This window comes from Aquila chrysaetos, chromosome 1, assembly GCF_900496995.4.
Source record: "Aquila chrysaetos chrysaetos chromosome 1, bAquChr1.4, whole genome shotgun sequence".
Taxonomy (NCBI): domain Eukaryota; kingdom Metazoa; phylum Chordata; class Aves; order Accipitriformes; family Accipitridae; genus Aquila; species Aquila chrysaetos.
The window spans coordinates 40224700-40238125 of record NC_044004.1 but is presented as its reverse complement, the minus strand read 5'-3'; the positions used below and the strand labels follow the sequence as shown (position 1 = coordinate 40238125).

General features: G+C 40.7%; 1 protein-coding gene across 1 annotated transcript; it reads left to right on the top strand.

Annotated features, from left to right (window-relative positions):
• The first annotated feature begins 37 nt into the window (after positions 1-37).
• SPCS3 (signal peptidase complex subunit 3) lies at positions 38-7995 on the top strand. Its single transcript, XM_030029439.1, has 5 exons — positions 38-390; positions 2800-2873; positions 5538-5614; positions 7060-7175; positions 7671-7995. The coding sequence occupies exons 1-5, from the start codon at positions 248-250 to the stop codon at positions 7801-7803; spliced, it is 543 nt and encodes a 180-aa protein (XP_029885299.1). The 5' UTR covers positions 38-247; the 3' UTR covers positions 7804-7995.
• Positions 7996-13426: the final 5431 nt, after the last annotated feature.

The window sequence follows — 13426 nt, the reverse complement described above, 5'->3', positions numbered from 1 at the left end:
TCGGAGCTGCCCGACGGCTAGCGGAAGCGGGCGCAGGCGCGGTGGCGGAGGCGCGTGGCCCCGCCCCGGGCGGGCGGGCTCGTCGGCGAGGCCCCCCTCCCTTCCTCCGCGGCCCCAGCCGAGGCGCCGCCGCCCGCTTCCTGCCGCCTCCCAGCACCGCCGGGCCCGCTCTCCCCCCTCCCGCTCCTCCGAGCAGCGGCTGGAGCCTGGGAGCCTGCGCGGCGCGGCGGGCGGGCCGAGCGGGGAGATGAACACGGTGCTGTCCCGGGCCAACTCGCTGTTCGCCTTCTCTTTGAGCGTGATGGCGGCGCTCACCTTCGGCTGCTTCATCACCACCGCCTTCAAGGAGCGGAGCGTGCCCGTCAGCATCGCCGTGTCCCGGGTCACGCTGTGAGTGCGGGCGGGAGAGGGAAGGGAGTGGCGGAGGAGGGCCGGGCTGGGAAGGGTTTGTCTGGGAGCTGCGGCTCGTCCCCGGCTGCCCGCCGAGGAGCCGCTGCGGGGCGGGTGACGGCCGGGGCGCCTGAGGGGACGTCAGCGCCCGGCAGCGGGACGGCGCAGACGCGAGCGGCGGCCGGGGCTCTTCGCCGCTGCCGCGCCGGCGGCCGCATCGGCGGGGCCCGCGGGGGTCTCCGCTTCCTGCCCGCCGCCTCGCTCCCCGCCCGGGCCAATGAGGGAGCCCCACGACGGCGCTCCGGGGCCGGGCGGGAGCTGGGGCGGCGCCGCCCGCCTTGGGCGTTTCGCCGCTGGAGATGCCGCGGAGGGCCCTGGCGTTCCGGCATGCTCGCTTGCCAGCAGCAGCCCCGCTCCCCGTAGCGGGGTGCTGACCTGCGGGGGTGACTCGAGCGGTCGAGCTGCTTTTGACGGTTCTGAGGGTGCAAGGACCGAAGCGAATGTAGGGTTTATCTCCCTAGCGCCTTTTTTTTTTTTTTTTTTTTCGATTAGTAGTTCCCTCATATTTTTCCACGGGTGACGCGTTATGGTTTTTGCGAGCTCTGTGACAGTAGGCTGACTGGGATGGCTTATCTTCCTGTGAAACGCACCAGCTGTAGAACCCGTAATACCACATCATAAGCATGTTGCCCGCATGACACAATATGCCGGTGCAAACTTGTGCCAGGGGAACCTTTTTTACATTTTTTTTGTTACCTTTTTTTTTTTTAAAAGGAAACTTTGCCGCGGGAAACTTCCGTCAGGTTAAGCGTGTATGATGTGGAGGGCTGTAGTTTCACGAGCAGCTGCTACCGCCACCCAAAAGCGGAGGTCTTTGCTGCTGCCTCGAGCCACACGGTCCCTTGCCAGAGCTGCACTGGTGAATGGGGCTCACGGGGTACTGAGCTGTTTTAACTCAGCTAATGAGTTTGTTCAGTTTGGGTTTGGCCAAGTTAGCGAGCTAAAGCAGCTCACGGAGCTTTGGACCTCTCCGGGGTACGTGGCAGGAGTGGATGGCTGGCAGCAGGGTTTGAAAGGGGAGATGAACGCAAATAAAGAGTGGGAACTGCCATCGCCTTTTGGATTGGTTTAATATCTCAGGAGAATAAACCCCGTATTTATGCTAGATTGAGGATTGCAAACTGCATAAAACCAGCATAAAAGCATGTTTTTGAGTCTTCCAGTGAGTTTGACATACATGAAGTAGCATACTAATGCCTAATTTGGATGAAATTTATAGTGCCGTGCCAGTTCCTTCTGTGATGCACAGATCTGGTATTAATGAGAGGCGTTTTACCTTAGTTGCTTTTCTTGAACTTCTGAGAGGTTCTGCAGACCCCAGGCTTAAGGCCCATTACTCCACCAGATTGAAGGTGATTCAGCAATGAAGTCAAATGCTTGGTAAGGGTTACTACTTAAAAAGATGTTGCTTTTTGCAAAGAGATGGAAATTCATAGCAAGGCTGAAATTGGGAAATTTTGGCGGTGTTTTTCTTAACTGCTGTCTCCAAAAGTGTTTTTCTGCTAGTAAACTTTTTTTTTCTTTGAGATTACTAAGCTTAGTTTTAATGAAATGATACTTTAATAGACTAATTTTCAAACTGGAATAAATGTAACTAAGGAGTTCATAGCTGATTGCCAACCTGTTTAAGGTACTCCTCTTTGTAGAGGGTAAGTTTGATAAATTGATAAGCTTTGTGAATACATATGAAAGAAAATATCTGCTGTGTCTCTCTTATTTTCCAGTTTCTTTTTCTAATGTGGTTTAGTGTGGCAGTGTCAGATATTCCTCCAAATGTGGATTTGTAATAAAGTCTTCCAAAATGATACGATTTTCCATAATGTAGAAGAAAATAAGCATTTTCTTTGTACTGCTTCTTAAACACATTCCAGCGAGAAATCTTGTAAGTTGTGTGAACTACAAATATAAACTCGGTTTTAATGGTTGGAGTGTCTTGTATGAGGCTGAGCACTAGAGGCTTTTTTTTTAATGGAAAGTTGAGAAATAATACTGAAAATGGTTGCCAGCAGACAGCTATGCTGCCACCGGTGTTCCAGTTAGCTTTATATATTTGGGGATAGCTAACACATATTTTACTGAAATGAAATGTAGTACAGTTTAGGTACAGATTTTTGTTAACAGCAAAAAGTCTACAGGCTATTTCTATAACTTAAGACTACTGTGGTGGCAAGGCCTGTCATTCAAAAGTCGGGTTCCATAATTTCTGGAAGGCAGGTTTTATTTTGTAATGTTGATTATATTTTAGCCAAAAATATTTAAAAGAAAGTAAAGAAAATGGAGGAGGGAAATATGTAATCCATGGAAGAGAAATAATGAGAAAGAATAATCTTGTGTTTTGTTTTGTCTTAGAAAAAATGTAGAAGATTTCACTGGACCTAGAGAAAGAAGTGATCTGGGATTCGTCACATTTGACATTACTGCAGATATCCTTAATGGGAGAAATGGTTTGCGAACAGTTTGAAATAAGAACGTTTTGACATCTATTTTTGTTACCTTATAATCTTTAGATACTCAGGACTTGAGGAAAACTAGCAATTTGACTTAAAATACAAATTTAAAGCAGTGAAAAGTAGTATTTACATAGCTAGAGCAGTAAAATAGAACTTGGAATAGCTGTTCTGTCTCTAGGAGATGACACAGGGCAAGTTGTTTTCTTTCTTTTTTTAATGCCTGTTTTCAAAATTGGGCTCTATAGTGAAGTGCACTGCATCTAATAGTGGGAAGTGTGTTTAACATCTGGGCGGTATTACTGTCAAGTGAAGTTTGTATTGGTGGTCTGAGGTGTGAATTAATTATAGGGTTTATATAACATACTATTTTGACTGTCATACTGAATCTAGAAACTCTGATGCACCTTTCAAACTCATTTTGTTGTGAGGCTTTCAAAGTTCTGGCCACGTAATAGCTGTATACAAGTACCTGTCTTCCTTTAAAAATTAAAAAACATTGTAATCCTTTACTTGCTTAGATGTTAAACTGTCAAATCTTTTAACATTGAATAGTATGAAATTCATGGAGAAGCATATGAGGTACTACAAAACTTATCATGTTACTTTTTGGCATCTGTCTTGTTGCTGTTACCTTTTTGCAACTTTTTTGTATTTCTCTGCTTCCCTGTTAGTCTGGTTTTTACTGGGGAAAGAGGGTTGTGTATGGGTGGTTTTGTTTGGTTTTGTTTTGGGTAGGTTTTTTGACAGTAGAAGGGAATCATTCTTAGGATTTAGGGTTTTGACAAAAAAAATTCTGTGTTTTTCTGCAGAAGTCAGTATCAAATAGGAGGCGGCATGCTTTACCTCAGGCAGCCTTTGCAGCTGGGCTGAGATTCCTGGGATTTTTCTGTCTGCTGTTTCTTTGTCACTGTGTTAGGCAAGACATTGATTACCTCTGTTTCGGTTTCCCCATTTTGGAGAATACTACATTGTGTAAGCAAACCAAACAAAATACAAATCTTGAATGCATGTGAACACTGGATAAACAAGTTAATCAGATTTTTACAGGTGTGTGTTGCACAAGAATAAGAGGGATTTTTTTTTTATCACCTGGAAGCAGGAGAGGTGAACTTCTAGGTTTGAGTTTTATCTCTGAAATGCTTATACATATTGACACCAGAGACTAAAATTCTAAAGTAGATGAATTGAATTGTCTGCAGTGTTATACAGGGGGAGGCAGACCAAGGCAGGACAGATTCTCCAGAAGAAATGTTCTTATACAAGGATTAGTCTGCAGTACGTGGACATAAAGATTCCATGGTTTAATGACTTTTAATAGTAGCAGTAGTTTTAAATTTTTTTTTATAAAAACTCTGACTTAATCTTTCATGCCTGGCATAAATAAACCTTTCAGTGGGTAGGGTAGTAAAATACAAATTTCTGGTAGGTTTTTTTGGACAAAATTTGTAAAGAGATACTGGTACATGGGCTCTCTTAACTAATGCAAACAAGTTGTTAGTCCTAGGAGGAATGAAATAAAATGACAGAAAAAGAAACTAGGGAAAGGAAAGGGGAGACAGTTTTCCCAAACTTTTTAGCATACTTAATTCGTGGCTAACTTGTAACAAGTGTTAAGAAATCCTACAAAGGAGGTCTTCAGAATCTGGCTTGTTGTTTTGATTTAGATGATGAAAAATGTTCAAGTAAAATAGCTCCGGCTATTCTTGCAGCAACAGCAGTTGATTATTTCTCTCCTTGCTTGCCTTTTGAATTAGCGGCTTAAAAACATGATTCAGTCTTGGGATGAGTGGACCAAGATAGAATAGATTTTAAGGCTAGTTGCAGAATCTGTTTAATTTATTCTTTGAGATAGTGGCAAATAGAATAAAAAAGAGGACTGGGAAATAGAAGGATACAGCTAATCTTTATTGTGAGTTAAAAGGTCTTTTCCTTAGCAGTCACACACGGTGCATTTTACTGCTAAATAAACAGACAAATGTTTAGAATATCAGCTTTATTATACTGACAGTCTCAAATGGCAGTCACCAGTTCTTTACTGTTGATCAAAAATCTGAGCAGAGTTTTGTTCCAGTCTAATTGGCTGACTTTCTTTGTAGTAAGTAGGTAATTAAATTTGCTAATGCCTGGTGTCCATTCCAATGTGAAATACCTCCTATCTACTAACTTCTCTAATGTGGGTATTACAGGCTCTTTGAACTCTCTACACACCAGCAATTTTGTATTTATATATTGTTTAATGCTATTGTATCTTGATCCCCAGTTGAGTACCAGGGTTCTTTGGTAGTATAAATAATCACTTTAAAGATATTTACTGAAGAATTCTGTCTTGCCTTTTATGTGTAAGATTTTATAATAGATCGTCTAGCAGCGGATTATGGTTGCTAGCTTGCAGTCACATATAGCACTTAAATCATTGGAGGAAATAGCTGTTAGATTTCATAAATAGTAAAAAACAAACAAAAAACCTGTTGCTTAAATATGATTAAAATATATGTTAGAACTCCTGGAAGTGCTCTGATTTATAAATAAAATGAGATATGTTGAAAGGTAAGAACTCACATCATAGTCTATTTAGATCTAGTAAAAATAAAACAAGGTTATGTAAGTACAATATGGTATTTTTCTTAACTTGCATACATCTGCAGAGTATATTTGACTGGAATGTTAAACAATTGTTTCTATATTTGTCTGCAGAATATTCAACAAAAAACAATGTAAGTATCAAAAAGAAAGTTGAAGCAATTACCCATTTTGTACTGCAGTTATTTTTAACATTCTGAAGTTCTGCTGGGAAGAGTTAAGGCACCAGCATTTCCTACTAGCTTGGACTATTTTTACTGGCCTTCATGATTGTTATTTTCTTGATGGTTGAACCGCAGGGTGGGAAGTTCACCCTCATGAAACCTAACTTGGTGCATTCCCAGCAGAGTCGGAGAAAAGTAACATTTCTTGTTCACTTACAATAGTGGACTGTAAATGAGTTTTTTGACTTACTTGCCCTGTCTGTTTTACTTTTCCCTGAAGTTCTGCAGTTGACTGCTGTTAGAAACAAGATATAGTGGCTTTTGGTCCGGCCAGGTGTGGTGGGTCCTTTGTTCATAGATGGCAGAAGTGTTTGTACCAGTTACTGTAACCTCATAATACATTTATGTTATCCTGTCATACTTCTCAAAATAATTGGCCTTGCTGCATCCTTTAAATTGGTTGCTACTGATAGGTCACTTTGGATAGCTGAAGGCTTTTTTCACTGATCTGATAGGAGCTATGTGGAACCGCCTATGGAAATAAATTATTTTAATGAAATACCACACTGCCATGGTACTACTGAATTCAAGTTTAAGCTGCTGTGGTCCCATTGCAAAGATATAGTGAAGGCTTGGGTTTTTTTCTTAACTAGCTACACAAAACTATCTCCCTACTTATTTTTTTTTTAAGTATCTTAAGTTATTTTGTACATGCTGGTGGCTATTGTGTTTGTACTAAAATATTTTTTAGGGTTCTTTATTAGGGTCTGGGACTTCGTTGTTGTGTTTCATCTTCTAGATGTTTTTTTTTCCACATAAATCACTAGTTCTTACAAATATCAAGAAATATTTTTTCTAAATTGTTCTATAAGGTACTAAAAAGACTGTTCAGCACCGAACTACTTAAAAGAACAGTGTAAAGTTTCAAATATTTAAGAATATGGGATCTGGCTTTTGAATTGTTCATAAAATTCTTGGTGTTACGCTTGCAATTCAGTTAGAGATTTTTTCCGTTAAAGTTGGAAAAATGTTGAATGCCTGGGCAGTGTCATGATAGCTCAACTTAAGTCCTTTATTTGAAACAAAGTCTAAATACTGCTTTAAAAGTGACTTACCTTTGCAATTCAAAAGGAGAACGCATCATACTTTATAAGTCTTTGAAAACTTAGGAATTTTTAAAATGCTTTCTCGTGTTTTATTGAGATGTTCTTTGTTTCCATTTATTCTGTGCCGCACTTCAGTGTGTAGTAGTGCTAGTTTCCCTCCCTGTAAAGCATTATTTTGTTAAATTAGTTATGGATTGCAAGCATGTACTTCAGCTTCAGGGTTCTTAGATGAACAATGCTGTGAAATTCCAGTGACTGAATATGATCTTGTAAGGTACTTTGCTGACTTAATTACAATTGTAATTTTAGGCTCTAAACCAGGTGGTTCTTTGGGACAAGATCATGTTGAGAGGAGATAACCCAAGGTTGTTCTTAAAAGACATGAAGTCAAAGTACTTTTTTTTTGATGATGGAAATGGTCTCAAGTAAGTAAATCCTTTTTTTATCATCATTATTCATGGTGTCTTCATTTACTTGCATACTTTGCATTTTATATGTGTTTTTATTGCTGTCATAAGGTACCTATGTTCTATCTGATATTCTATCAGTCTATTGCATCTTTGTAGTTTGATTGTTAGAGGATGACCTTGGGGTAGAAGATAACCCTGTTTCTTCTTTAGACTAGAAGATGCACTGCTAATATGAGCAGTAGGCTTCTGGGTTTCTGCTTCCAATATTCTTGTCTGTGTAGAATTGGTTCTGTGATGCACTCAACTCCAAAGGAGTTAAGTAACAGTGGGGAAAAAAAAAAAGTCTTATCTGGAAAATAGGTAATACTTCATGAAGTAACTAAAAATCGAGAGGCCCATCATTTCTGGATCAGGAAAACAATTTGCATTCTAATTTATTTACTATTAGTAGCTCTGAATTAAATTGGTTAACTTGAGTGTTTGTGCTGATAGTCTTTGTTGTTTTTGCAGGGGAAACAGGAACGTCACTTTGACTCTCTCCTGGAATGTTGTACCAAACGCTGGCATTCTACCTCTTGTTACAGGATCAGGACATGTGTCTGTACCTTTCCCAGATACCTATGAAACAACAAAAAGTTATTAAATTATAATTCTGAATCCTAAGCAAGATATTTTTATACTTGTATATTGTGAATAAATTTTATTGCAGTTTCTTCTCACATCCCATGCAACCCTTCAGTGAAAGGTACTTAATTTCCTCAGGTCTAACAGCATAGGAAAAGGAAATGAAAGTTCAGGGGTTTTTTTTTAATAAAACATTGAAGCTGAAACTTAAGGAAAGGTAAATTGCAGAGTAATGGTTTTGGGGGGAAAACTGAGGAGGGTTTTTTTCTTTTTCTTTCTCCTGGTCGTCTGGGTATAGATCTCTTTTTCTTTTAAATAAATGTTTTTAAACCAGAAGATAGTCTTACTGTGTTTTTTTTGAGGTAATGTGATAGTTGTTTAATCTGTGTAGAACTCAAACACACCTTCTGGAGTCAGTTTCTGCCAGTGCCTGAAGGAAATGGCTATTGTGTTTTACAGCATTTTGCTAAATGCATGCTTAGCACGTAAGCTCGGTCCTTTCTAGGACTGCCAACAGCAACTTTGAAAACTGATAGTTCATTATCTGTCAGTCAGCCTGTAGATCTTGTTTTGAGTGCCATTGATGTAGCCCACATGCAATTCTGTATTATAAAACATTTTAATAACTGTTTATAGTGCAGCTAACTGGGAGAATAAAAAGAAATCTTTTCAGTGTATTAAGCATAAGTCAGAAAAGTAAAAGCTTTAGGTAAAGAAAGACTGTCTACAAATGAACCACTTGATTTTTACTGGGATATGCTTAGCAGGAAGAATGAATACACTTGTTCCAAAGGGGGCTGGGACAACTAATATTAGAGGGGCCCTTCCATAGCAAGGATGGGACAGATGTTCTCCAAAACAGTCTGGGAAAACATGTAAGAAATAGAGGATTTCCCATGGGAACATAGAGAAATTTAGACAGATTTACCAGCTTGAATATAGATAGGAGTCTACCTGCAAGTCTTCCTGATTTGCATCAACCAGAAAGGGTAGCAAGCAGCGTGTAGCAGTTCCAGTCAGCATCTCTGCTGAGGGAAGTGGCCTCTGTGTGGCTGCACATGCTGCTCTTTGTGTGTCTTCACTCAGCTATGGCTGCAAATGCTTGTCATAGTTGGGAGGACAGAAAAAAGAAACGGGGTTCCAGGATTGCCTCTTGGTAGTAATGATAGTTTATACCGGTCGACTAGTGTTTCTTGCTCGTCTGTATCCAGGAGGAGCGCTTGCCACTATCACCCTCCTGACTTAGTTCTTAATGTTGTGATGGGTTGACCCTGGCTGGTTGCCAGGTGCCCACCAAAGCTGTTCTATCACTCCCCCTCCTCAGCTGGACAGGGGAGAGAAAATATAACAAAGAGCTTGTGGGTCGAGATAAGGACAGGAGAGAGATCACTCACCAATTACTGTCATGGGCAAAACAGACTCAACTTGGGGAAAATTAACTCACCTTATTACAAATCAACCAGAGCAGAGTAATGAGAAATAAAACCAAATCTCAGAACACCTTCCCTCCACCCTCCCTTCTTCCCGGGCACAACTTCACTCCCGGCTTCTCTACCAACCCCCCCAGCGGCACAGGGGGACGGGGATGGGGTTTATGGTCAGTTCATCACACGTTATTTTCTGCCGCTTCATCCTCCTCAGGGGGAGGACTCATCACACTCTTCCCTGCTCCAGCGTGGGGTCCCACCCATGGGAGACAGTCCTCCACGAACTGCTCCAGCATGGGTCCTTCCCACGGGCTGCAGTTCTTCACGAACTGCTCCAGCATGGGTCCTTTCCACGGGGTTCAGTCCTTCAGGAGCACACTGCTCCAGCGTGGGTCCCCCACGGGGTCACAAGTCCTGCCAGAAAACCTGCTCCATGGGCTCCTCTCTCCACAGATCCGCAGGTCCTGCCAGGAGCCTGCTCCAGCACGGGCTTCCCACGGGGTCACAGCCTCCTTTGGGAACCCACCTGCTCCGGCGTGGGGTCCTCCACGGGCTGCAGATGGATATCTGCTCCACCGTGGACCTCCATGGACTGCAGGGGGACAGCCTGCCTCACCACGGTCTTCACCACGGGCTGCAGGGGAATCTCTGCTCCGGCGCCTGGAGCATCTCCTCCCCCTCCTTCTTCACTGACCTTGGTGTCCGCAGGGTTGTTTCTTTTACATGTTCTCGCTCCTCTCTCTGGCTGCCGTTTTCTCTCTCTATCCCAACTTTTTTCCTTCTTAAAAATGTTATCACAGAGGCATTACCACTATCGCTGATTGTCTCGGCCTTGGCTGGTGGCGGGTCCGTCTTAGACGCAGCTGGTATGGGCTCTCTCTCGAACACAGGGGAAGCTTCCAGCAGCTTCTTAGAGAAGCCACCCCTGTAACACCCCCCCCGCTACCAAAACCTTGCCACACAAAGCCAATACAAATGTACACCCATATATTCAAACAAAGTATGGTAGAAGTTAATTTAGTGCCAGATGTCGAATGTTCTGAATGTGCTGGGGACTTTCAAAAAGAGCAAACATAGCCTGAAATTAAAAATGTGAGGGCTTTTTAATACTGCAAATCAGAAAAAATAATAGGAAAAATGATGAGAATTGCAGTGTGGCAAGCCTTTCAAAAGAAGAGATGCAAAAGAGTGGAGCGGAGTGACCCCCTTTGTTGTGAGTTCACTTAAGGGGTGATGGATTGTGAGGAAGCTAACTTGCTAAATATTAAAGAGGGTTCTTTAATATTTGTGAATTATCCCTAAGTGACTATTTAGTACATTCCACGTGTTCGTGTATCAATCAAAGAGGTGTTGAAAAAAAATCCAAACAGTGCTTTGTCTTTTTACAAACAAAATTTTGGGGTTTAAGTGTAAAAACTAAAAAATTATTTTCACAGGAATATTTTAGGACAATTTTTCATTTGTATCGAGGATATTTACATTAATTTCAGTTCTCTGACCTTGTGCTGTTTTCCACAGATTAGCATAATCAGCACACTGAAATACATCCTATTTTTTTCTGTGCTTTGATATCAAATATATACATTGCTCTAAAAACTTAACTGTTATGTAAAACTTAATACTGTTATATAGAAGGAAAAAAATTTTTTTTAGAGATAATTGGGCAAAGTTGTAGAGTTATTTTGTTAATTGCCAAGTAAGTGGTTGGTTTATTCATAAATTATATTCCTGAAATGTTTTCTGAAACTTAGTTCTTGTGGCTTGGCATTCAACCACTTCCCTGTATTCCTTTGGCAGTACTCTTCCAATGAACATAAAGGCTGTCTGTGAAAAAGATGCTTTAACTACAAATATGAGGATCTGCTGTCAAAAGACATCAGAGAGAAATCTACCTTCTTTCCTCCAGACTGGTATATTCCTCCCAGCAGATAATAGCAGAACGTTAAGACACTAAAATTGTAGCTTCAGACATGATGCTTGAAGCTTTTCTAGCCTTTCCCAGTGAAGAGAAATTATAATGTTTAAGGTAAGCCCTTTAGAGGGATGAAGAAGAAACCATCACTGAGTTTATGTTCAAGTTCTTAGAGAGAAGAACTCGGCTTTATCCTGAGGGAAAGGCCAGCATAGATGAGCACTTAAATGATTCTGTAACAGCTTGCTCTTCGCTTCTCAGCCACCACGTGGGACAGGATGTTCTCTTCGTGGTTCAGGGAGCAAGAAGGCAAACTCCTCAGTTGGTCTCTTTAAAGTCTTTCAAAAAGTAAAATGACTACTGTATTTCGTTGTGACAATTCTCAAACCATTTATAAAAAGAACACTCTTGTGGAAACAAATGGCATTTACTTCCTTTTGTCTCTTCTGATACATCTTAGAAAAAGAAGTATTGATGCCGGCAGCTGATGGTTCTCTTAGATGTGTTACTAACTAATAATGATGTTTTATGTAGTGATGTGTACAAAAGATGTATTCCCTAGCAACTGATGTACTTAATGGGAAAAGGCTTGAAACCCTTTTGTACGAAATTTGAACTGAAAACACTTCTGATGCATTTCAGATAGCAAATTTATTGAGGTCCTGGAGACAGGAGTTCTTATCTAAGGACTGAAAAATGCAAACTCTTAAATTGGACTGCTTTTCTGTTTACTGTTGAGAGCACGCAGCATGACATGGAAAGCATGACGTGCAGGAAAGGAAAATAACTTTTTAAAATCTGTATTTAAAGCTCTCTTCCCCTGCACGTAGAGTCTTATTGGCACTTTAGATACTGAAAATAGAAAGACATTGAGAAAATAAATACTTCTAAATATTGCTTGCTTATTCTTTTAAGTTTCTTCTGAACAACGAAATTAAAGCTAGCTATTATATTGCTTAACAGCCAGATTCAAGTAGAGTTCCTGCATTATTTTTGCATTATAAATGTTGAAAATGTTAGGCTTCCAAAAATGATTTCAAGAGAGGTTTTGTAGGAACAGTTCTGTAAAATGAAAGCTATTTGGGTTGAAAATTCAGATATTGGAGGAGCAATCCTCCAAATTTGTGTCAGAAAATACATAAAAAATTACTATTTGTAAGTCTTTGGTATTTAAGGAATGTTCCGGTTTATTTGGTTTCTTTATTTTGGAAGAAAATTGAGATTTTCTCCATTAAAAACAGTTTAAAACTGTTCACGCAAACACACACGCAAACAGGCATATACTTTTTAGCATGAAGAGTCCCATTCTAAGCACACATGTAAATGCTTGTATTACAGTAGTCACGTCAGGCATATTTTTATTAAGCAAAAAAAATCCAAAACTTGGCTAGAACAAGCCAAACTGCTGCTGGATCTTTTTCTGGTGCCCTCTGCCACTTCCCTGGGGCCATTTGTGTGAATCTGCACTTTCTTGAAGAGATGAGGCACAGGTAAAGAGAAAGTAGGCATTCCATTGTTAAAGTTTCTTTTTCCCTCAATATTGTGTCACAGTAATATTTCCTTTCATGCAAGCTATTATTTAGTTTATCCACTAATAATTTTTCTTAATTAGCAATTCTTAATTCACCTTTGTTTTACATGGAAAGGTAGTCAGAATTTTCTCTCTCTCTTTTCTGTTTGTTCCAAAGTCCAACAGAGTTGCATTTATGATTTCTTTTTCCAACATTAATGGTCTAATAATGAAATTCTAGATCCTCTATGCATAAGCTATTGCAAAAACAAAACAAACAAAAACCATGTCTGAATCACTATAGTTACATTATCCAGACTTGCAAGCTGTTGTTTCAAAATAAAAATAATGGAGCCAAATACATCATGAAGAGAATATTTCAAATCTCAGATATGGTCAAAAGGGGGTATCTGACCTCCTGACCCCTTTCCCTCCCGGAGCTGAGTGCTGATGAAGCACACCCAAGTCACCTGTAACTACCCTCTGCTTTCCAGCTGTATCCCCTTGTGCTCGTTAGCAGTGCTCCCGGCCATAAATTCTGAAGAAATAGCTGGCACCCCTTTAAAATCATAAAACTGGCAGAAATGGATTAGAGACAGTAGATGTATTTCCAGTGCTAGAGGACCATGACAGTAAGCAGGCGTTTTTGTAATTTGAAGACGTATCTATAGTATACCCATAACTTTGTTAACGGCAATTGTCATGTATTTTGCAGTTGTAATCCAATCACTTCCAAGTGCTTTACAAGAAAAATCCATATTTATGATTTCCAGAAGGAGGCTGGCATTCTTAA

Excerpts from the sequence above, each read along its gene's own strand:
- SPCS3 (XM_030029439.1), top strand. The coding sequence starts at position 248 with ATGAACACGGTGCTGTCCCGGGCCAACTCGCTGTTCGCCTTCTCTTTG. Across the intron at positions 2,874-5,537 it reads CACATTTGACATTACTGCAG|ATCTGCAGAGTATATTTGAC; the intron begins ATATCCTTAATG and ends TAACTTGCATAC. Across the intron at positions 7,176-7,670 it reads GATGATGGAAATGGTCTCAA|GGGAAACAGGAACGTCACTT; the intron begins GTAAGTAAATCC and ends TTGTTTTTGCAG.